Source organism: Archocentrus centrarchus, chromosome 1 (genome assembly GCF_007364275.1).
Source record: "Archocentrus centrarchus isolate MPI-CPG fArcCen1 chromosome 1, fArcCen1, whole genome shotgun sequence".
NCBI lineage: Eukaryota > Metazoa > Chordata > Actinopteri > Cichliformes > Cichlidae > Archocentrus > Archocentrus centrarchus.
This window is the reverse complement of record NC_044346.1, coordinates 23,463,474-23,488,351: the sequence shown is the minus strand read 5'-3', so window position 1 is coordinate 23,488,351 and position 24,878 is coordinate 23,463,474. Positions and strand designations below refer to the sequence as shown.

The window sequence follows — 24,878 nt, the reverse complement described above, 5'->3', positions numbered from 1 at the left end:
TCACAGCAATTATCTATCTTGCAGGTTAGGCAAACACTGTAATGGTGTCAAGCCAGGAACTGGAAAGAGAGAGAGGGGTCCGTAGGGCTGAAGAATGTCAGCGATAACGCTGATATCTGCTACTCTCATGGCTATTTCATGCATTTTCACTCTGGTATACAGAAAGAAAAATATATTTTTTTTTTCCCCTTATTGAGACAAATGTTGGTGCTTAAAGTGTGCAGAAGGTCAGGAGACGATGCCAGTGAACTGCTGCCTTTTTCATTTATATGCTGTGCTTGACTTTATTTTAAGTGACTTGTTTTTGGTTTGTTTTATTTTAACTGTACTTTGTTTTCTTGCAGAGCAAACTTCCCAGATTGAAGCAATTTAAGAAAATTTAATTTTTCACAAATAGACTCATTATAGATCAAGCTAATGAAATTTTTCAGTGGAAAAATCTTTCATGTGACACTAGGGAAAGCCCATGTGTAAATGATAAAATTAGCAATGCCTGAATTCTGTTTAGATACTTTGATTTCAGAGAGAAGCTTCAGACATTTGGACTTGTTATCCTTGTTCAAACCACCATTAACGTCCTTAGTGATCTGATTACAAATGTACAAGTCTTAAGTGCAAGTGTGAATGAGCCACAAGCCACTGATGATGCATTTAGACTCACTCAACTACTATTTGTAGTTGAGCACCTCATAGCTCCATACCTTAGTATTGGTATGTTAGAAATGTGGCCCTTGGGACCAGGAGTGACCTACTGAAGGTCAAGCCTGGTCCACTGGTTGACTTTGCAAGGTGGAAAAAATTGCAAAGAAGGAATATATTTGGAGCTTTATGCTGTATGTTGCAACAGGAAACTTTACAAGCTATTAAGAGTGGATCGTGCAGATATACATATTGTAGATACATCCATATGTTTTTGGACAACATTATTTTTGTTTGTAATTTTGCCTCTAAACAGTGGATTTTAAATGAAACAATCAAGAAGTGATTGAAGTACAGACTTTCAGCTTTAACTCAATGGGTTTGACAAAAGTATTGAAATAACAGTTTAGGAGTGGCCGAATCAACAGTCTGGTAGAGTCTTAATAATGCTTGGAAACACCAAAAGGCCTGAAAGACCACAGAAGACAACTAAAGTGAATGATGACAGAATTATTTCTATGGTTTAGAAAATAAAGTTCATAACATCAAACCAAGTTAAGAACACTTTTGAGGAAGTAGGTTTATCATTGTCAAGGTCCAAAATCAAGATATGCCGTCATGAATGAAATAGAGAAGGTTTAGAGAGAGGTGCAAACCTTTGTTTACACTTAAGAGCAGAAAGACCAGTTTAGATTTTGCCATAAAAAAATTTTGAAGAAAAAAAGCAATGTTGTGGTATGGGCATATATGGTATATATGGTTGCCAGTGGACCCAGACCACTAGTGTTTACTGATGATGTGAATGCTGATAGAAGTAGCAGGATGTGTACAGAGCTATACTTTCTGCTCAGATTCAGCCACATGGTGCAAAACGGATCAGTCAGCATTTCACAGTGCAAACGGATAATGACCCAAAACATACTGCAAAAGCAACCCAAGACTTTTTAAAGGCAAAGAAGAGCAATATTCTCCAATGGCCAAGTCAGTCACCAGATCCAAACACAACATTGTGTGCTTTTCCATTAGAAAGACCCAGAAATATGCAGCAACTGAAGGCAGCTGCAGTAAAGCAGAGCATCTCGAGGGAGGAAAATCAGGGTTCAAGACTTCAGGCGGTCATTGACCACAAAAGATTTTCATCCTTTCAGTGACTCCCTTTAGGGATCATGAATTTTAAAAATGCTTATAACTACAGAAATATTGTCTTTGTCCAAGAATGGACCTAACTGTACGTGTTTATTAGCATGTGGAAAGAGGAAGTGAAGTCAGATCTAAAATGCTCATTCATGATCTCGTCTTAATGCCGGACTTGAACTTTTGTGCTTGGAGCTGTCAACTTGTGGTTGATCACTTAGGATGCATGTTAATGTCAGGATAAACATGGCTTTTGCCAGAAATACACAGATGGAACAATTTAATTTCATAGTAATTTTTTATTGTATGCCCCAATATACCATCCCAGTTAACCTGGACCTACCTCGCCATAATGACGTCCAGTTGTTGTTTACATTCATGTTCACCTGTGCCTTCCTACCATGATGTGGTCTAAACTCTGCATAGCTGTTGACAGTTGCCACAACTGAGACATGTTTCCTGTATAAACAAATAACACTGGTCAACAAAAATGTTGCTACTGGGATTCTTCCACCTGTATTTATTTCACTTGCTGACTCCAAATCTGAAAACCAGTTTTGTCTACTATGTCCCATTTTTTTTTTTTTTTTTGGGGGGGGGGGGTTATTATGTTCCAAGTATTGCACAACTATGATGACTGGACAGAAAAGCAATGCGTTTCAGCATTTAAAAAATAAGTTTGGTCTCCAGAAAGGTGAATCTTAAATTAAGGAAGAGGTTTTTGTTGGTGCTGAAATTAATGAAGTGATGTTTGATAATAGCCAGCCTCGATAGCCGGGGATCAGTCTGCCAGTCCTCTGTCCTCAGCCACCGGCCAACACACGACCCCCACGATGCCTCCTGCAGGTGGTGGGTCTACAGGAGGGCTGGTTCATGTCTCCTCTATGGACTGCGCCTGGCTGGGCACCACAGCCAGGCCACCACCTCCCCAGGCCTGGCTCCAGGGTGGGGAGGGAGTCCTATCAGAGTAGCTCCTTCTCTTGATGTGTTTTTCATAGGGGTTGTTGGAATTGCTCTTTCTCTGGACTCTCACCCAGGACATAGGAAACCCTACTAGGCGCAAAGCCCTCAGACAACATAGCTCCTGGGATCACTGGAACACACAAATACCTCCACCACAATAAGGTGGTGATTCACAGAGGAGCTTGGAGCTAGTGAAAGGAGTCATTTGGGAGGGTCTCAGAGAAAAGCTGCTGCTCCTCCACATCAAAAGGAGCCAGTAGAGGTGGTTCGGGCATTTGACTAGGAGGCCTCCTGGTCACCTCTTGGGTGAGGTGTTCCAGCAGACCCAGGACATGCTGGAGAGATGATATCTCTCAACTGGCCAGGGAACCCCTCACTGTTCCCTCAGATAAGCTGGAGGTGGCTGGGGAGAGAGAGGTTTGGGTTTCTCTGCTTAGGCTGCTGCCCCCGCGACCTGGCCCTGGATAAGTGGTAATGGATGGATGGATGGATGGATGAGTTCCAAAGGGTTTTTTTTCCCCTCTAAAGGGAATTTAAACCAACTGAATCAGCAGCATGGGAAGCATTCGTGTAGGTTGTCCAGAATTTTCATGGCAATCAGAAAGCAGAACTTATGCTGAGTTTGTGGATAACATGCTGAAAGCATATCAGCTAATGAGTGCCAGAATGTCACTGAAATGAAGCTACACTTTTTATGTTCTCATCTCAACTTTTTTCCACCAAATCTGTGCGATGTCAGCGAAAAGCATGGGGAAAGATTGCATCAAGATATAAAAGTGATGGAAAATCAATATCGGGGAAAATTTAATCTGAGCATGATGGGTGACTACTGTGAGAGAGACAGATGTGCAGTACAAGGGCAAAAGCAAGTGCCTCAAACACGCACACTGAACTCATTTTATTTTGAGCTAAATTTAATCTGTCAATCAATGCAAAAACTAGATAAAGAGCTCATCTGAAGTTACCAGTGGCAATTTTCTTTCTTTCTTTCTTTCTTTCTTTCTTTCTTTCTTTCTTTCTTTCTTTCATTCTTTCTTTCTTTCTTTCTTTCTTTCTTTCTTTCTTTCTTTCTTTCTTTCTTTCTTTCTTTCTTCTTAGACCACTGTAATAAAATCAACATTATTTAGCTATTACTATTTAACATGTTTTTTCACTTACTGTTAAACCATAAGATTTAACAGGCATCTAATGGACCTGCTTAAAATTGTTTTTTATGTATTCACCAGTTACAAACTGCACACCTGTGGCACATCCACAAAATTGTGACCTGTGACCCTGAACAGGATAAACGGAAGAAAATGGATAGATGGAGACCACTTCTCTGTACTTTACAGGCCTGTTACCGGTGCTTTCATGTGGTTAGCACTGCTACAGCAGAGAGGGTGAGATATTAGAAATTAAGTTTGGTGATTCACTCCAGCCCACCCACCTTCAGCGTGAGCAGCTGTCTAATCTGCCACATCGTAAACACGTGTATGAAAGTGCAGGCACTTTCATAATTCCACTAATACCCATCCCTGTTGCTGTAGTTGAATATCATGTTGCTGTGTGACCCTTTTTAATGGAAAACTTTGTATTAATGCAAGAAAAGGGGGATTTGTGCCATGCTGGAATACCCTTCACATTAAAATAATCAACATAACTCTCCATTTATCTTGGTTACATTATGAGAAAATTATATGTATAAACTCAATCTTAGGATTACATTAACTGATATAAATATGCCAAAGCCTGAAGTTAATACATTCAACTGCTTATCCATTTTTGGGGTTGCAGGGGCTGGCGCCTGTCCGAGGTGGCAGGGTTCGCCCTGGGCAAACCCATACAGACACAAGGAGAACATGCAGACTCCAAACATAAAGGCATCACTTCATGAGGTTCAAACCAGTAATTTAACTACGGTACCAACTGTACTGCTCAAAAAATTATAGGAACACTTTTTAATCAGAGTATAGCATCAAGTCAATTAAACCTCTGGGATATTGATCTGGTCAGTTAAGTAGCAGAGGGGGTTGTTAATCAGTTTCAGCTGCTTTGGTGTTAATGAAATTAAGTACAGGGGTAACAATGAGACAACCCCCAAACTCATGAATTTTTTTCCCCATTGAGATTTGAATTACTTTCAAAGTGTTCCTTCAATTTTTTGAGCAGTGTAATAAAGAAAATAATTTGATGCAATCTGCTTCTCAGTAACTATGCTGGAAAACCCAACAGAATTAATGATATAGATTTTTGCTTAAAATGCCAGGTGTACCTTTTTTTTTTTTACACTTTTTTGTATGCATTTTGTGAGCAAAAGAAAAGTCTTAAAAATAATAGCGACAATGACAATAATAGAAGAATAAATGTCTTCAGGGAACAGCCGCGTTCCCATCTTTTGTACCAGTTAAGAACCAGGCCTTTGAAATTGTGTGAAAAAAACTTGGCCTGTGTGCCACTAAATGGATAAGTAACCTGAGACTATTGTCCCGTGGAAAAGCATTTGAAAGCATTTGACCTTAGCTCAGTCAACAGCTGCTTAGATGGGGAGGAGTCAGGGAGACAGAGGTGTCCTCCACAGATATGTGGCCAGACGCACTGTGCCTGATGTCACGTCTGCATGCGTGCACCACCAAACTCACTAATAATAGGTTATCATCATCCGTCATGGAAGTTAACTAAACACTGTTTTGGCATCAAGTCAGGAACGGGAAGGACAACAAGGAGTCAGTGGGACTGAGATATGTCGGTGATAAGTCTGTTATCATTGACCCTCTTGGCTGTTTTTCACATTTACATTCTTAGAAACAGTTGATGGCTCGACCATAAGATGTGATTTCCACTTCTTATTCAGGCAAAATGTGGAAAACATACAAATAGTGATGAGCCTGACTCAGATTTTAAGTTGCATTTCATGCAGCACTGAAAAACACACACTGGCTGCACAGGAAAAGCTCAGATCAGCAGTTTCAGAAATACTCCCGACAGCCTGTCTGCTGTCAACAATGATGCTGTTTTAAAGTCACTAATAACTTCTTCCCCATTCTGATCCTCAGCTTGAATCCCAGCAGATCACCTCGACCTAAATGCATTAAGTTGCTGCCATATGAATAGCTGGTTAGGTATGTTAAACAGTTGAACAGGTGTGCCTAATAAAATGGCCAGTGGGTGTGCATTAATTTATAACATGAAATCAAAAATGTTTTAATCTGATCAAGCTAACCTCTAAGCTCTGTAGTGCATTAAAAACCACAGAAGGTAGAAAAAATGGACATTATCCACTGTGGACTGCATTTAAGCTTCATATTTTTCTGCATTGGCTTCACTTTAAAGTTCCAGAGGTAGCCCCTTGTTCAGAACTTGAATTTACCCGTTGCTTTGAAACTAAGCATTGTTTGATTTGGGCTTTTATCTCTAAAGGAAGGGGGAAAAGAAATAAACAGTCCTTTCATCTGTTTTGGACTTTGTCTGCTGGAACAATGCTCATAGCCAGGACACGGCTGCAAGCTGATCTTAGTCTACAATTGCACCAGAGAGTGAGAAGAGCTGAGTTTTTTCCTCTGAGCAGCAGGGGATGACATTAAGCCTAGGGATGGGGAGTAAGGAAGCACATTATCACTTGAAAACAGCCTTTCACAGGAAGTTGAAGTAATGAGGTCCCAAAGCTGCTTATGTGAAGAGACTGCATCTTGTCACGTCCACAGATCAGGTGATAGCACCTAATAGCTCCCTGTGTGAGGGACTGCTAAGGTCTTTGTCTCATCCTGGTCTCATGGATCATGTGACCATGTGTAGAAAGAGTCTGAAAGATAATACCCTGCGTGAGAAGCTGACAATACTGAGTGAGTTGGGGTTTTTGGGTGTGCCTTTTGAACCCATAGGGATGCCTGCTATTCTTTACTTGATTTGTAAAGACTGAGACGTGTCCTCAGTCGACTCTAAGGTCTCTTAAAGATTCTTTAGGCTTTTAGTGAAGACCACTAGGTTATAATTTATAACCTGTCACTTAGGACAAACTAGATTTGTTTTCAGTTGTGTAATGTACAAGAAACAGAACTCAAAGTTGACAAATTAGTGCAGAAAATTTTATTGTTGAGTGATTTCAGTACATTGAGTCTCCAACTTCAAGAATGCTGATCAAGAATTTCATTTAGCTGAAACGTGAAGCTGTTAATGAGTGACTAGGAGTCTAAAGCAGTACAGTAGTCTTGCAGTACAAGCAACCTTGAATACCCTTAATCTGATTGCAAGAAGTATACAACATACAGATGGCTGAGGCTTTCCATTTTCCTATAAAAATCACTTGCACGTGGATATTTTTCATGTCTTCAGCTCTGTATGACTAGTAGGATGTCAGTCTCATCCTGTGAAGCCCAGCTCTTTGTAGTTGGCCTCAAGGTCAGCAATGACCTTGGCCATCACATTCCTCAAGCCCTGTTGTCCAGCACCATCAAGTCCAGCCTTTTCTGCCAGGACTTTAACAACAATCTCAGAGATCAGCTGGGAAGGAGAAGAGAATATACTTCAGGTAAAGCTCAAGGGAAAAGTAGCTAGATTAAACTTGACCCCCTTTTGCACAACAACCTCACCTTGAAGTTATTAATTGGGATCTTGTGCTTGTTTGCATGGCTGTTGGCCAGAGGTTTGAGAATGGCAGCATGGTTGCCTTTGGCCTTCAGTAGTTCACCCAGTTTCTTTAGCACAGTGGCACCATGGTCAGCAACAGCTGCATTACTGGCCAGCTCACCCTGAGGGATGCCAACAAACTTGGGGAACAGCTTCTGGGTCTCTGGGTGCTCTGTGAATAAACTGAGGAAGAGGAGATTGTTGTCACCCTGATGCCCTCAGATTGTGTTTGCATTTTTGGCATGGGGTATAGATGCCACAATTTAATCATACTTGAAGTATCATGATTATGCACATCATGTTTATTCCTGGCAGTGATAAGAGTGGAAACGCATGGGACCACTTTAGTCAGGCGTGCCCATCCCATGTAGTTCAGTAGAACAGCACCAGTGCTCCTGTTGTGATCTCAGTATGTTCATGTTTGTTGGCACTGGCAAAATGTTGAATTCATATGAGATCATAGTGAACAATGTTCTTCCCCTTTCCATGTACATAGAGGGGGCAGAACATTTGAAGCAACTTTGGATATAATGTAGAGTCAAATTTAACCATGACCAAGACTGAGATTACCACAATAGCAAAGATAACAATTTTTCTAGAGTCACTGACCGGGTCAGAACCAGGCTCCCAAAGGCGTTGTAGTCTGCTTCCACTGGACCCCAGTGCTTCAGAACAGCATCAAAGTCACCCATGATCTCAGGAGACACAGCCTGATGAGGACAGAGAGAAACATTTAGGGGCATTTATAGGAAGCTTGCCAGTTACAGATACTGTCTTCCTGTACTGTACTTCTGTTTGATTTATTTAAAAAAAAACAAACAAAAATAAAACACAGCCAACAACTACTTCAGTCAAGAACAACTCATTGAGATGGCTGCATTACCTCAGCTGATCTCTGAGGGACCACTTGTAGTCAAATCAGAGTCACCTCTGGTTTTATTGAATTTTAGGTCCCCGCAAGGCTTACATGTGACTAAAAAGTGCCATTTTAACAGATCTTTACTGTATCTTATAGTGCATCAGTCATGCATTTTCTTTGTTTTATTTATGAGTGATTAGGATAGCTTTTTAATTTGGCAGTTTTAGCATTTTAATTTGGCAGTTTTAGCATTTTATGTTTACTTTAAAAAAAAAAAAAACCTATGGATCCTGAATCGAAAAAAATTAACCAGTGATTCCTGCAGTTATTACCATAAACAACTGTACCACATCTCTCTTTTTTTTTTATTAAAGATTAAGTTATACAATGACAATTCATTGCCTTACCTGCAAGGTTGTAAAATATCCTGTACAATAATACCAGATTCCTCTTATCCTGCCTAACCCCCTGGATCTGACTTTTATACTCCCTCCCTCTGTCCTGTCACCAAGTTTTTTTCCTCCCCCCCTCCCCAGCTCTCTGGTCAGCCTGCCTCTCCCTGCACGTCTCCAAAAATTCTCAATGCCTCTGGGATCTACCTAGAAATTTGATTCCATTTAAACCACTTGGGGCATCTTTATTTTGTGGTTGACTCTTCAAGTGGCCCTGGTAAAGTCATGAGATGATTACCTTGACCATAAAAGAACCAAAGTGACCTAAGTGCTCCTAATTTAAGAGTTTAGTATTACTGTTTTAGACTGTGCCCATCTGCTACTTGTACTGTGGGGGACAGTCCCACAGTACATTGATTGTATGCAAGAACACCGCTTTACTGCAGATTATTGCTGGTAGATCTAAGCAAATCCACTTTTAAACAGCAACATTCAGTTAGTTAAGATCAGATTGCAATGAGTCAGTGCAACTACAGAATCTTAAAGCCTGACTTTTGTCTATATTACAGTCTACATAATGTGTACTTGTTAACACTTAATGGTATATTCACAGGTATGATGCATATTGTCACCTTGTAAAAAGAACAGCCTAAGTCATTTAACAGAAGTTTTATTTTTGCCTAAATCGAGTAAATTTCTGTGTTTCGTTGAGGTTTTTTTTTTTTTTTGCCTTTTTCTGAAAACCCTAAAACAAAAAAAAAAAAAGAAAGACTTAGGCCATTATTTTAACAAAGTGATGATAAAATTTAGCAAGATTTTACTTAAGAGCTGCAGTAAAATCCAGATAAGTGCCTGGTTGAAATCCCACCAGGAGGAACTACATCTATATACTCACACCCACCAACTCAAAGCCAAGGTTACAGAAGACACCAGCAACTTGATTGTTTAGTATAAGCTGCTGTAATGCGTTGTATAAAACTCTGGATTTTCTTTGATCATTTACAAAGCATGTAATATTAATGTAAAATCACCCTCATGACTCCTAGTTCTCCCATCAAGAAAAATCACGATGGTTTCAAACCGCAGGTACATTCAGACATTTTTGCCTTGTGTTGTCAAAAACTTGGGTTGTTTTGTGTTGCTGACTCAACTTCTCAGCCTCCACAAGTTTAGTGATGTCCAAGTCCCAGTTATCCTGTTTTCAATAGGGTGCACACCAACAATGCAACCTCTGTTTCTTTTGATTCCAGTCTCACCAATTTGAAATGTATCAGGTTCCATTACCAAGGACTGATTGTTCAGTATTCCCCCCCAAACTGAAAGCTGAGCCCCTGTGCTGCCCACACACTTCTAATTTATTATTAAACCTTTGCTCAGGTGGATGCATGGCAAAGTTATGCCGTTTAATCACGTGACAGAGTGTAAAGCTGTAACACTGCAGATGTGTACCACTTTAGCATTTTCTATTTCATATTAACTAATGAACTCTGCAATGATAGCCCTACTGAGTATTTGGACAACTGATATTTTGACCTTTACTGCAAAGAAAGTCACATTACTCAGTTTATACTGACAAGAATCAAAGAAAATTTGTGGGAAGTTTTGCAGGAAAACTGCATGTAGTGCATAGTGGGGATATTCACAATAAAGACATCACTACACAGGCAAACGGAAAGCATGTACACACACGCTGCACAATCCAACTCAGATTCATTTGAGCACAATTTGGAGTCAGGTGACACATTTGATCCGAGGTCAATGCAGTTAATGAATAACTGAAGGCCCAGAGCTGCTGCACTTTGCACAGTATCCTAGTGCTTAAGAAAAAAACAAAAACAAATGATATCTAGATATCTCAGTAAATATAACACTGTACTCAACATGTCAAGGGCCCATTTCTATACATCTTGATTGTCTACAAGTATACTTGTAGACAGCAAGTCCCCCTTCCCGCGGTTTCATTACCAAGTGGGGAATTTTAAATCTAGTAGAGCGCAAACTGGAATAAATGCCATCAGAGGCCCTCTGCTGGTGAAAGGCAAGTCCCTCCTCCACTGAACTGTGATTGGTCTATTTTATACTGTCACACGTCCAGGTATCCAATAGCATTTCACGTGGTGTCCAACACCCGGAAGATAGCGGTGAGCGTCAAAAAGACTGGTAGAGTTGTTACAAGTTGTATTTTGTTGCAAAAAAAACCAAAAAAAACAAAAAGTCAGATTTTAGTTACATTGTTTTCAGACTCCACGATGATGCAGGCTTTGAAAGGCGTCAGACACGTGACATCCAGTACGATGAAACAAGCAGGTAACCTGCGAGGCTCGTTTCACAAGTGAAAATTGGGGAAGAGTTTACAGTTTTGCTGAATTTGATACTAAGCTGTGGGTAGTTGTATAGCTAACGTCTGTCAAACATACGACCTGGGGGCCCAGCATCAGCCCTCCAAAGGCAGTGAAGTCTTTAAGAGCTTTAGTTCCAGTAAAATACTGAGCTATTCCCAGTGAGGTGATGCCAGCATTACTAAAGCATGAAACTGTCCGCAGAGTTAAGATCAGGGATATAGCCCTTTTGATTTTACATGTCAAGCTTCTGTACTTTACTAGATCCGCAGAGAGACACTGAAATTCCATATTTTTAAGTGTCATTTTAAGCCATAATCAGTTTCATAACTACACTTAGAGTTAAACTTCCTCATATTAAGAGATTTTCCCAGATTGCTTAATTTGTTTAAACAACGAGTTTAGAATCTCTTTTAGAAGTTTGATCTCAAGCTGTAATTTTCTTTAAGTCTAAAGCCAAATAAGAATAGTGTTGGTGTATTAACATGAAATGGCCCCAAATCCAGAAGAGTCAGGATTTGAGACATTTTTCTTAAGTTATAAGAGCCTCTCCTACTGTAGTTTTATTATTATTATAATTATATTATTATTATTTTGTTGTTATTATTACTAATAAGAACATCAATAATATATTATTAGTATTAATAATATAATTAATAATATTAACCAAAGCAATCTCCCCTCTGGTAAGCAAACAATCACAAAACCACCTTGGTGCCAGTAATTTGAAATATTTTGCTTAAAAACATTCATAAACCAGATCTTACCTTCCTTCAGGACATAGTACCAGTGAGCCCAGGTTGGCTTTTTTACCTGTTCAGTTAATTGAGCAAGCAAGGCACAGGTGTCTGTAATTAGTCAAACAAATGGCACCCTAACAATCCTCCTCTAAACAAAGGTAAGTTAAGGTGGAACAAGACATGTCACAACCACACATCCACCTGCAAAACAGAGGAGTTTTTAAATGATCATTTTCTTCAAATCAACCAATCAGATCAGTTCATGGTTTGATTGGCATACCTTAAAAAAAACATTATGGTTGGTCACGTTATCCACACAAACTAAATCAGAGAGATGTCACAAGTCTTATTGAACCAGGGTGTGCCATGTCCAGTTTCAGAGCTCTCTGTGGCAGTCCCATGGGGGGAGATTCGAGGTAAAGTCTGGGGTCCTGATCACGGCCGCCCTGTGCTGTGCCTGCATGGCTGGGCCGATAACTGCGGTACATTCAATGCTCTGCTTCCCCTCCTACCCAAAGGTAAGTGTTTATTGCAGTGCTGTTGTAAGCCAGACAATCTAAAGCGCAACGATGCAGTCAGTTTCAATTTGAACTCCTCACATTTTGTTTTTTTTGTTTTTTAACACTTTCAAGCCTCGTTTCTCTCAAATGCTAAAAGTCAAACCCAGCAAAGTTTGTCTGGGGAGAGTGCTGTCAAACTCTTTAACTCTCTTAATTATCCCCCCCTGCTCTCAGTGTAGAGATCTCAGTGCCATGAGATAAACCTAATGAACAGTAATTCTCTAAGCAAAGGTAGTTTCTGCTCTGATTTCACAACACTGTTCTGCTCATCCAGGTGTGTGACATTTGTTTAATCTAACGGTAGAGCTTGAGCACACAGGTGCTGCAGCTCAGCTGTTAGAACAGCTGCATCCCATCCAAAAACACTGGAACTGATGATAACATAATTACCACAGCACTTTACTCAGATTTTACAATTGTAGCTGACTGATTAGATGTGTTTTTCTAACTTCATGCCTTTTATTAAACTGAAATTAATTTGTAGTTTGATATTTTTTTCGGTTACAGAAATGTCCATGTCTTCTCCCTCTGTTTCCATTCAGAGTTCCGATATGTGGCGGTGGACCTGGCAGGTCACGGTCGCTCGTCACACCGTCCTCCTGGAGTTCTGTACGCCTTTCCTTCCTACGTGATGGATGTACGCAGAGTCATTGATGGTGTGTGAGTTTTGAGAAGTTGCAGGACAGTTGTAGTAAAGCCTCTAAATCCCACCAGAGGCATCAGTGTTTGTTCAGGCTTTTAGGGTACATCTTTCCAGGAACATGTACAAAACAGATTGCGTTATCCTTCCATAAACTTCCGCTGCTCCCATTTATAATCCTGAGAGGTTTTTAACTATATACTTACTTGGATTCCCTCATATCCACAGGAATGGTTATCATATTGGTCCATTGGGTTAAGAGAAACTCTTGGAGAGATGTTGTGACAGTTAATATGCTGTATTTATTGCTCATTACTGCTCTCAAAAGGTGAGCTGCAGCATTATACAGTCCCTGCAGCCAATACAGATTCTGGCTGAAGATGCGGATGTGTCTAATGCTCGGGCTATTTATGTATTCATGACTGCACAGTAACTATTCTTCACTGTTCCTGTGAACATGAGCTATCATTAAGCGTGAGCCTGTGACAGGCATGTAATAAATACACTGCAGGTGTTCAGGAGAGTGGACAACTGCAGTGTAACACTCAGCCAGCACAAAGACCTACTGCAAACTTTGGTTATTGTTGAATAATTTAAGCCTAAATAATTATTGTTAGTTTCCATACAATGCAGACTTTCAGCCCCAAACAATACATTTAATTTTGAAAAAACAAACAAATTTAGAGTCCTCAATTAACCTAACCGCACTAACTACATGTCTTTGAACTGTGGGATGAAGCCGGAGTACCCGGAGAGAATCCATGCAAACATGAGAACATGCAAACTTCACTGTAGTCTTTAATGATTATTAATGTTGAGCGCATTGCCAGAGCTGCCATGCATCTTTTTGACAGCTGAATCACAGCAGTGAGGATTTCTTTGAGCTAAAACTGGTCTGTGTTCTGATACTGAACCTGGTTGATGATGTGTGAAATTATTCCCACAGCTCTGCAGTGGAGCAAATTCACCATTATAGGCCACAGCATGGGTGAGTGCAACTGTATAAAGAATTTGAGCTTTAAAATGTATGTTGAGAATGTCTTTTAATTAATCTGTCCACCTTTATATTTCAGGTGGTAACATTGCAGGAATGGTAGGTGACCTTATGATACATTTAAGGGGATTGTGCTTTATTGTGTGGCATCATTGTCCATGTGGTGTTTTCCACAGTTCAGTGCTTTGTATCCTGAGATGGTGAATGCCGTGGTGCTTCTGGACTCCTACGGATTTTTACCTACAGATCTGGTACTTTTTTTCTTTTTCCACATCTGTTTTTATGGGGAAAGTTATTCAGCAGTAATTATTTTACATCAGTACATCACTGGACAGTCTGGAAGTTTATTTGATATACCTGAGAGGCGGGTTAAAGTAAAACACCTTTCAAGCACACTGAGAACTCAGAGCAAGGGTCTACAGATCCTGAGGTCAGATCCAGGTAGACCAATGCTGTGAAATCATGTATAATTTAGTATTTTAATATTTTGGCAAGAAACTCTCCAATAATCAGCAGATGGACCACAGTGGGTGTAATGATGGTTCAGTTGTAGTAGATGTCTGAGTCAGCCATGATGGGGAATTGGCATCCAAAACATGATGATACACCTTAGATTTCCCCACACTGGCAAGTCCGCAATGAAAAAAGTTGCATTCTGTCCATCATGATTTTCTTCCTGACTTCTCCTAGCAATGCTGTGTAATAATTGATTCTCGAAATGTGGTTTGAGGCACAACTGTAAATTATTGTAGTTAACTAAACTTAAGCTAACTATGAAAATAAACTTTAGTTAACTGGAAAAAAAAACTAGACATTGTAAAAATCTGAAAGGAAATGAAACTAACAAATAAAATGCATAGTTCCAGGCTGGTCAGACTTTTTCTACACAATATGTATGTTTGTGACTGTGTTGCTGTATTGGTATTGTTGTCTTGAGGCACCCTGCATTTGTTAATATCGTAATCTGGCATACCTCAGCTTTTTCTCCCAGTTTCCCTTCCTTAATGATTTCTTGACAGTCACCCTTCTACTGAGAACATTTCTGAGGCTTCAGTAGATGCATCTCTCAGGTCCTGTGTCAGCTCTTTGCTGGATTATTTTCCTATTTCTGAAGGACATGACTTTCAGATGCTCTTCATCTGCTGCAGATAGTTTTTACTACTTTTGTCCTCCACTTGTCCAGTTTCTTCAAATGTTTTTTAAGAACCCACTGCAGACCATGCTGAGATTTGACAAGTTCTCACCTTGTTGGTGATTCCAAAGAGCTCTTAGTTGAGAACTTGTCTGTTTAACTGTTGTCTTTGCCATTTTTAGGAATAAATTGTGTTTTTGTGACAGGCTGCTAGTAACAAAGTGCTTAAATTTGTATCTTTCCCAAGTTTTCTTTGTGTAGACACAGCACTTTTTCATCCCTTGAATTAGTTGCTTTTTCTTGGATGATTCACAGGCTCCTTATTTCACACTTATCATATTTAGTATTAACTAACAGCTGTCTGATTTTCTCCAATGTCTCTTTCCAAACAAATATAGATGACCTCAATGAAAGGTAGAAAATTTTAATGAAATTTAATCTAACAGCTTCTTTTATAGTATGCAGCAAAGCTGCAGTTGTCTGGCAACATCATCTAAATAAAGTTTTTTTCTAGTGAACATGCAGAGCTTTAGGTGAAAACTAGAGGAACTGCTCAGTTTGAGAGCATATAATTTGAAGTTATCGAGAAGCCCCCCTCAGAGAGAAGCACCTCTCTGGTGACCTCTAGCTAATTATAGCTTGATTTACACTTCAGGGCTTCATGACTTTGTGACAGTGTCTGATGGAGTTTAGATGGTAAGAAAATGAAAAATGCTGGAGGCTGTTTGACATTTTGAAAAGCACTGCATTTAAGAAATGCTTTGAGCCACCAGAGTAATTGACTCTGGTACAGTTTTGACCTTTAGGCCTGGGTTAAGTCTACACATTATATTAATTAGTATTATGCGTCTCCATATTATTCCACAAAGCTGTACAATTGAGCCTTGTGAGTTGTTTTTAGTTGGTCTCCTTGCTTTGTGTCTGCTCCCTTACAGAAGGAAATGTCCAAAGTGATCAGGCAGGGGTTTGATGAGATGCTTCAGTTTGAAAAAAAGATGGAAGAGGAGAAGAAGCGAGTGTACACTTACAAGAAGGCAGTAGAAAGGTAACATGCCTTTTCTCAGCATTTTTAAGAATGTCCACTCACGTGCTAACGTTGTTTTTACAACCTTCAGGTTGATGTCTGTAAACCAAACACTTTCTGAACGTTCTGCAAAAATTCTTCTGGAGCGAGGTGCCATTCAGGTTGATGGAGGTAAATGTTTATCATCCTCTCCTCTACCTTTTTTTGCTCTCTAAAGGTGCATCTCACTGTATTGTTCCGCTTATGTTTGAAGTATAATTTATTTCTCTCTTGCAGGAGTGGTGTTCTCCAGAGACTTTCGGATTAATCTGGTAGGTTTCTCCTGAGCTGCGCCGTTTCTCCCTTAGGTGTCTTTTACAGCTGATGATATAAATGTGCAGAATGTTTTATTTCTTGGTTTCAGACAAACATCGCACGCATCACTTTGGAGCAGAGTCTGGAGCTGCAGTCGAGGATAACGGCCTCTGTCCTAGTTATTCTGTAAGATATTCTCCTGCCCCTCGTTTTCTTTTTGCATCTGAAAATAATACAAAGCTAAACAGAGATGCAATCTTTTTGTCTTTACAGAGCAGAAAATGGCTTTGGGAAAATGTTTGTTGAAGAAGAGGAAAATAAATTTGTATCAGCACTTCTTCAAGCCTATAGGGACAAAAATGTGAGTGTGCCTAACAGTCTCTTTGTGTAAAGCAGGTATGTTTGCATCTCCGTGTTTTTTAGCTATTAAACCTGTGAATAATTATAGGATAGAACTTGGTCAAGTGCTGCTGATGAGGGAGAGCAGAAGGTGTATCTTCTAATCGTCTCCACTGAGTTGGTTTCTTTCCGAGTCAGATGAGCACAGTGGAGCGTTCAGCAACTATAGATTCAATGATTTACCACATTTGATTGTATAAATTAAAATACAGATGTAGAATATAGGACTTGCCTTCATTAGGTGCCACAAACTATTCCAAACGGCTAATAATGCTGCATGTATAAATGAAGTGCTTTATGTTTACAGGTTTAACACACAGTAAGTGTGTTAAAGAGAGTAAGTAGCAGCCAGCTACTGCTAATAGAACACAGTTGATTGATCATCAGCAAGTTTAAGCAAGTTTATTATTTATTTGGTGGCTGTATCAGAATTGTTGCCCTTATCAGCACCCCATCAATGTGTGCCACATACACATAAAACTAAGACACTAATGGCACACTGCACCCTCATACAGTGGCAACTTGGTAATCATAAGGCAGCCACACCTTAATCATTTTTTTTTTTTTTTCTGTTTTACAAAATTAACATCATGCTCTGAATAAGAGTTGAAACTAGTGATTGAGACCTTAAATTCATTAGGAAAGTGTTTAGTGAAGAGGGAAGTAGGGTCACTTTTTTTTTGCAATCAGAGAACGCTCTCCCTGCTGGCCAGTAAAAGGACTGCAGCTTTAAGTCCATTTTTACTTTGTCCATCGTACTTTGGTTCACGGCTTCTTTTTGCTGCCCAAGTGGCCATAAAGTCCTTTATTTCATGTTGGAGCAGCATGTTAATCTCCTTCATGATTGGCATCATCTCTCTTTTCAGCATGCTGTGGTGACCGTTCCAGGTGATCATCACGTCCACCTGAATAATCCTGATGTCGTTGCTCCAGTTTTGTCAGACTTCCTGCAGACCAAAGTCCTCTCTCAGTCTGATACACCAACTAATGTTCAGACTTCTAAGTTATAGCAAACACACACTTGAACCAGTCCCATCACACTGACCTGTTTTCTTGTATTTATACTGTACTATTTACACAGATTTAACTTTGGTGCTTAAAGCTCATTCTGCCATTTGTCTCAGTCACTAAAATGAGTCCACTAAGACTTGATGAACTCATGAAGTATTTAAAGCATTTAATAGCTACTGGTGCTGCTGATTTGAAGGAGAAAACATTGTTTTACCATCAAGCTGTTTTTGTTTAACTGCAGAGGGGTGCGCTACGAACAAGTGACATAGCCAGACTCATGTTCATATTGGCTGGCTTGTAACCTAAACACTGGTGAGAGATGAGGAGTGTCACAATGGTAATTATCAACTTTCTCTGTTAACTCAGGCTCATGTAAAAGGGGGCGTCAGGCGTTTCATTTCATTCTGCAAAAAATGGATCAATTCAGCCCCTCATACTCCAGTCAGAGGCATCAACAGAGGAACATATGATAGTGATCACTGAAGAAAAGCCTGGGAAAAAAAAAAATGTAAAGCAAACCCCAGTGCTGCAAAAGAGAAACTGCATGAGTTATATTTTCCCACTCAGTGTCCCCCATTTATTTCTAACATACCACATTGGAGCTCCGACTAAAAAAAAAATTATACTTTTAAATACATTTAAAGAAAAGTCCATTGAGTCATTAGACAATCCTATGGCCTAATGATGGTGATGCGGAAATGGCAATAGTTTGTGGCTATATAAAAGTGGGAAAATTTTACTAATTCAATATTTTTGGTGATAACAAGAATCTTATGTGTTCTATTTGCAGTGTAAAAGTGATCTGGCAGCCGATTAGGATCAAACATAAAATTTATTTTCTACATGTAATTTTACTGTAAGTTGTTTTTTTTTTTTGGGTGGGGGGTGGGGGGGTCAGTAAGAAATGGCTCAACACAGAATGTATATCAGGCTTGAAGTCTCCTAAAAATAAATAAGAATCTTTTGAAGATATGAAAATGTGGTTTTCCCAGCTTGTTTGGTGTCATTTATTGGATTGGATGATTGAAGTCGGAAGGAACAAGACAAATTGGCAATTTTAACAATTTGTTCACTAAACAAACCAGAGCCTCAGTAGCATGTGGAAGAACCATACACAGCCAGGCATCTCTTCCTCATCCTGGTCACCAGCTTGGTCACACTGTTATTACAAATGTGGCACCATTTCAGGGGAAATGCACAGGCTTTCCAACGGTACATGATTTATTACCAAGAAGCACTGTGTCAAAAAAAGAAACAAGTTCAAATTTCCCATTTATATCAAATACAATGCCTCATTAATTTCATGATAATATCCACAAAAGCTGAATTATGCATGTTTAGCAACCACCTAGCAATAGGCTAAAATAATCACTTTTTAGGATATAAACATCATCTGCCACCCAGATTATTTTTAAATGTTCTCATTGTGATGAAGTATATCAGTTTGCCAGCAGTACAACAGGCTTCTGCCTGTGACCTGGAAATCAGTCTGTGTGTCTAAGGGTGTCTCAATTCCTGAAATGCATGTGGATGGGAGAGGAGAGAGGAGGCTACACAGCTGTACCTTCTGGTGTAGTATTTAAACTCCAGCATAGGCTACAAAAAAGCTAGAATATACAAATCACTGTAGGAGGACCATTTAAACAACTGCTCTTTTCATCCTCCAGGGGTCAGTTCAGTTATTCAAGCTGATCAAACTTCCTGCTTTTCGCTGTTTTTCTGTGAGTTTAAAAAAAATAAAATCTGATATTTTGTCACATTGTGCCATGTTGTGAACTTAAACTGTCCCAAGTATAAAAATATCATGAGATCATGAACTACAGCAGCAGTTTTTAACAAAACAGTGGACAGATGATGGAGCTTTCACCTAACATATTTCAGTTCATCCTGAAGAGCCAGTGATGCCATCAGTTACATCAGCCTGTCCTCTGCTGTCTTTGAGGAATGATTGGGATTCACTGTGGCAGCTCAGAAGTCTCTCCAGTCTGCTGTGCATCATTAATATTTTAGCAAGTGTACAGTTTCTCAGATGTGCATCCACATGTTTAATCTCAAAGGTTAAGTGAGCAGTGGGGAGGAAACTGTGTACCAACACAGTGAGAGCAGAGGACGAATCATGACTTGAGTACTTTAGTGTCAAATATATTATCATGTATACAATTTCTGTACTTGAATCTTCACCTGTATTTTTTTTTTACATTAAACTAATGGCTTTCATTTTAATTTCATGAAATTATAAAATTCTAAAAAATTCATTTGTAGCTTCATTTGTGACTTTCTGACAGGTGTTAAAACGCCTGATATGTTGACATAAAAGAAGCTCAAGAAAAGAGGAAAAACATTGTGATCCACTAAAATGTGCTCTGGTTCTTGGTAAATTCTTACCCCTCAGCCTAAAAAGGCTGATGATATATTGTTGTCACCCTGCTGGACGAGCGGGTAGCTGACTTTCAACTTTATAAATGCAATAACTCGAGAACGACCTGACATAGGATGTTCAAATTCAACCATCTACTAAAGATCTTGGACAAGTTAGAATCTCGGTGACCTGGACCTCATAATCATGGTCAGAGATCAAGTTTTCTGAAAATCTTGTGAATACAATAACTCTGGGTCTGGGTCATGGGGGCAAGAGCCTAAACAGAGAAACCCAAACCTCCCTCTTGCCAGACACCTGCTCCAGCTTACCAGGGGGAAGAAGAATGCATTCCCACATCAGCTGAGAGATATAATCTCTCCAGCATGTCCTGGGTCTGCCTCGGGATGTCCTCCTGGTAGTACATGCTGTTCCCAGGAGGCATCCTAGTCAGATGCCTTAACCACCTCAACAGGCCCCTTTAAATGTAGAGGAGGGAGAGGCCAGCCACCCTTTGGAAGGAGCTCAATTTCTGCCACTTGTATCCATGATCTTGTTTATTATCCAAAGCTTGTGACCATCGGTGAGGGTAGGGATGTAGATCGACCGGTAAATCAACAGTTTTGCTTTCAAACTCTCTCTTCACCACAACGGACTAGTGCAGCGTCTGCATCACTGCAGCTGCAGCCCCAATCTGTGTGTCAGTCTCCTGCTCCCTTCTCCCGCTTACTCACGAACAACAATTTGTGATACTTAAACATTTCCACTGGGGGGCAGCAACTCATCCCTGACCCAGAGTGGGCACTCCACCCTTTTCCAGCTAAGGACCATGGCCTCATACATAGAGGTGCTAATTCTCATTCCTGCTGCTTCACACTTAGTTGTGAACCGCTCCAGTGTGACCTGGAGGCCACCACCTGATTCTGCAAAAAGAAGAGATGAGATTCTGAGGCCACCTACAGGTGCTGGACCCAAATTTAAATGGGCAAACAAGTAGCTACCATATCTAATACCTCTCTGTTTTGTGATAACATATGTAATGTTTGGTTAAAAAAAGAAGAAGGAGGCAATAACCAGTCATACATTAACAACCATCTTTCTAACTGTGGGCTCCAATTCAGCGTTCTTACACCATAGCAAATTAAATTAGGGTCATCAGGTTCTTGAGCCTTTTTTCTCTTTAATCTGTGACTGATTTATTTAGTTATTCCCCCAGGACTTCCAGGGATATATCATCTTACACCCGCAACAGAGAGCGCTCGGTGTCCCAGGAGAGATGGAGAGGGCACAGGAGATGGAAGGTGTGGCGACAGAGCAGATTACAGAGACTGAGAGGACAGGGAGAGGTCCACCTTTGTACTTTCACACTGATGAGAGAAGAGTGGTGAAGACAGCAGCCCTGCTTTATGTCCATTTTTATTTTACTCACATGAAGTGATGTATTTTAATCTTTAGTTTAATGTTAATCCTGTTTCTCCTGTTCCATTGGGAATCTAAGTTTTCAGTAGCACACAAATTATTATCTCTCTAACGTGTGTCCTGCTTTTTACAGCTTCATCAGATTAAACCCACTTTGGCAGCAAAAAGTTTTGTGGTTCGTAATGAAGAACAGTGCTTTTCTCCTCCTGTCTGTCTACACATGTATACAACAAATCACACACTAATGCTGTTTTTCTAATGTAGAGACATTGCTTAAAACCACATAAATGAACTTTATAATTTATTTTATTTTAGCATGACTATAGCTAAAATATACACTGACCACTTCATAAAGTACACCTGTTCAACTGCATTAATGGAAATATCTGATTAGCTGATCACTTGGCAGCAACTCAGTGTATTTAGGCATGGAGACATGATTGAGATGACCTGCAGAAATTCAACATGAGCATGAGAATGGGGAAGAAAGGTGATTTAAGTGACTAGTTAGAAATTGTTGATCTACTGGCATTTTCCCACACAACCATGTTTAGAGTTGACACAGAATGGTCATAAAAAGAGAAAATATCCAGTGAGTGTCAGGTCTCTGGGTGAAAATGCCTTGTTGGTGTCAGAGGAGAATGGTCAGACTGCTTCTAGGAAACCAAGATGTGCTGAAGAGCATCTCTGAACGCACAACAGGTTGAACCTTGAAGGAGATGGTCTATATCAGCAGATGACCACACCGTCCTGCCAGTCCTGCCAGCTAAGAACAGAAAACTGAGACTACAGTTGACACGGCTCTGGTCTTGATTTTTGCAGCAATATTTGGACTGTAGGGTCATAAACAATATGAAAACTATGAAAGCCTGTCTTGTATTCACATTGCTGGTGGTGTAATGGTGTGGAGGATATTTTTGTGGTATGCTTTGGTCCCCTAGTATCAACTGAGCATCATTAAAACACCAAAACCTACCTGAGTATTGTTGCTGACCTTGTCCATCTCTTTATGACTACGTGGACCAAAATCTCTGAGGAATGTTTCCAGATTAAGAAGATTTGAATCAGTTTTGAGGGTGAAGGGACAAGGCATACTTCCTGAATCACCCTGAGTCCCTGCGTGTTCGTTAATTGGGAAAAATTCACTAGTCAGACGCGGGAGCACAATCAAGGAGATGTTTAATACACACACACAAGTCACACAAAGTGTTACAGAGTACTCTGGTTCAGAACTGTAGAAGCTGCCTAATACAATCAGTCGGTGCAGCTTCACACAAGTCTGACACTGCTCTCTATCTTAGTCCACTTTTTATACACAGGGTTCCACAACCCTGTTACACATGCAAGATGTTGCCTTGTACGGCGGGGGACATGTAGCATGCTTATCAGTTCCTTCTTCTGCCCTTCGCTGTCACCAGTTAACGGCCTCATTTGGGTCCTGTAGGCACAAAACATCAGACCAAAACACACAATCTTTTCCAGTAACTCATCCAGCATGATTTTCCTGCCTCTCTACTATGCAGTCTTATTTGTGTCTCCTGTGCAGTGTTATTTCAACACCTTCACCTTGTTGTGAAGATTAATGCTGTGATATGCTACTTGATACTATGTTTCTATTTAAATTGTTATATTTATGGTATGTCTACTGTGCAGCTTATTTATACTCCTTCCTTCAGAGGGCAAAAGCAATCTTGTGTTTAGGGTGGTGGTGGTGGGTCGCCGCCTTGGGATGAACCAGTTTTTGCCTTAGGGTGTGACTTAGTTTTAAGTATACTCGGATGTCATGTTCAGAATTCTTCTGAGTTTCTCTGACAAGCCTGCCACATACTGTGAAGTATGACAAGGTTCATCTTGTCATTCTTATTCTCCCTAGTTTGTGTTTGACCTTCTTTCCTGTGCACAGAAGTCCAGTCGCCTTTTTTTCAAGCCCCAGAGTTCACTTGACTAATGTGCCACAAGCGGTGGCTGGGGTGGAGGCGGGGCACCGGTCCCAACCGAGATAAAAAGGGAGGGTAGCGTCAGTAAGAGCAGCTGGTATAAAATGTTTGCCACATTAAACATGCGGGTTAACTTTTTGGTTCGGAGCGCAAGTTAAGAACGACTCCCTGTGGCGGCGGTGGTGCAAACCGTCTTTACTCTGTTGGCCGAAGAGAAAAGAAAAGGAAAGGCGTGTTCGGAGGCAGCGAGAGGGGATGAAAGGCATGAACAGGACTTTAGGAGGACACACAGAACGCTGGTGTGGCTGAGGAGGATGCTGGGGGCAGTGAGATGAAGGGAGATCCCTAAAGTGAGCAGCGGAAAGAAGAACCAGAGGTGTTTCTAGGGTTTTTTTCAGTGGGATGGCACAGGGGGAGCCCACAGGACATACTAGTTGTGCCAGATAAAGCCTCAAAATTATATAATGATATTTTAAGAAAATATCATATATATAATTTACGATAAGTTTTTTTTTCTTAATCGATGATTGCAGCTTGCAAGCAGCAGCATTTTTAGTGCAAACCAAAATGCAGAGCATTTTCCATCCTTCTCTTCTCATGAGCACATTGATGACAGATGACCTGATTCAAAGTGTGAATCTATTACCAGCAGCATTAGAGCGCAATAGCAGTGACAAAGCAGAAGTCAAAGTAAGCACAAAATCACAAAAGTACACAAGATGTTTTCCCATGAAATTTTAAGTAAACATATAAAATAAGTGCTTAACACTTTAGTTTAACAATAACTAAACTGAAGTAACCTTCTAACTCACAATATTGAGACATAATAAAATGATTTCTATGTTGTATCTTGGGTCGAGCTTTTTATCCAGTAGCATAAAGCCCTCCTTTACCACCATGTAACCACATCAGAAATTTCCATCCACTGTTAGCTCTTCCTGCCATGTGGAGCACAGTTTAGGAGTGCTCCTGTGATGCTCGGTTGAGTCAGAATATAGATATAAATATATTGTTTTATGTTCTGTGGGCTGAGTCATTTATTTAAGATGGGTCACAATCACCAGCTGCTATGAAGTCCTCATGTGTCTTCATAGCCTGGGTGTACTCGACTCTTTTTGCCTCGAGTGAAGAAACAAGTTTGTTGTTTCCAACTATAGCTAGAACAGTTTTTGTGCATATTTTGCAACACATTGTGCTTTGTTGGAGGTTGTTGTGATAGCTCTATTTTTAGTAAATCTTCATTGGAGGCTGACATGTTGTGCGTGCTAGGGAGGTTAAACACCTGGTATTGCTTTATCAGTGATATTATCGTATGGCGTTTTTTTATCACGTAAAAATGTATACCGGTATTATCACAAATTGTATGATATGGCGCAGTTCTAATAAATACAGAGGAGAAAATTGGTGATACAGCTCTGTGCTCCAGTACAGGTGGTACTAC

The 24,878-nt window shown here is 40.1% G+C and overlaps 2 protein-coding genes across 2 annotated transcripts; one reads left to right on the top strand and one right to left on the bottom strand.

Annotated features, from left to right (window-relative positions):
- Positions 1–6,778: 6,778 nt before the first annotated feature.
- On the bottom strand, positions 6,779–8,733 carry LOC115775959 (myoglobin-like). Its single transcript, XM_030723543.1, has 4 exons — positions 8,608–8,733; positions 7,951–8,051; positions 7,305–7,524; positions 6,779–7,215 (listed from the first exon to the last, which is right to left on the bottom strand). The coding sequence occupies exons 2-4, from the start codon at positions 8,031–8,033 to the stop codon at positions 7,075–7,077; spliced, it is 444 nt and encodes a 147-aa protein (XP_030579403.1). The 5' UTR covers positions 8,034–8,051; positions 8,608–8,733; the 3' UTR covers positions 6,779–7,074.
- A 1,992-nt stretch (positions 8,734–10,725) lies between these two features.
- Positions 10,726–19,512, top strand: LOC115775776 (serine hydrolase-like protein). The gene is made up of 12 exons (XM_030723338.1): positions 10,726–10,899; positions 12,046–12,189; positions 12,774–12,887; positions 13,818–13,859; positions 13,945–13,964; positions 14,042–14,116; positions 15,933–16,042; positions 16,113–16,192; positions 16,298–16,332; positions 16,425–16,501; positions 16,589–16,676; positions 17,581–19,512. The coding sequence occupies exons 1-12, from the start codon at positions 10,842–10,844 to the stop codon at positions 17,722–17,724; spliced, it is 987 nt and encodes a 328-aa protein (XP_030579198.1). The 5' UTR covers positions 10,726–10,841; the 3' UTR covers positions 17,725–19,512.
- The last annotated feature ends 5,366 nt before the right edge of the window (positions 19,513–24,878 follow it).

Excerpts from the sequence above, each read along its gene's own strand:
- LOC115775959 (XM_030723543.1), bottom strand. The coding sequence starts at position 8,033 with ATGGGTGACTTTGATGCTGTTCTGAAGCACTGGGGTCCAGTGGAAGCA. Across the intron at positions 7,525-7,950 it reads GGGAGCCTGGTTCTGACCCG|TTTATTCACAGAGCACCCAG; the intron begins GTCAGTGACTCT and ends CCTCTTCCTCAG. Across the intron at positions 7,216-7,304 it reads TCCCAATTAATAACTTCAAG|CTGATCTCTGAGATTGTTGT; the intron begins GTGAGGTTGTTG and ends TCTCCTTCCCAG.
- LOC115775776 (XM_030723338.1), top strand. The coding sequence starts at position 10,842 with ATGATGCAGGCTTTGAAAGGCGTCAGACACGTGACATCCAGTACGATG. Across the intron at positions 13,860-13,944 it reads CATTATAGGCCACAGCATGG|GTGGTAACATTGCAGGAATG; the intron begins GTGAGTGCAACT and ends TTTATATTTCAG. Across the intron at positions 16,333-16,424 it reads GAGACTTTCGGATTAATCTG|ACAAACATCGCACGCATCAC; the intron begins GTAGGTTTCTCC and ends TCTTGGTTTCAG.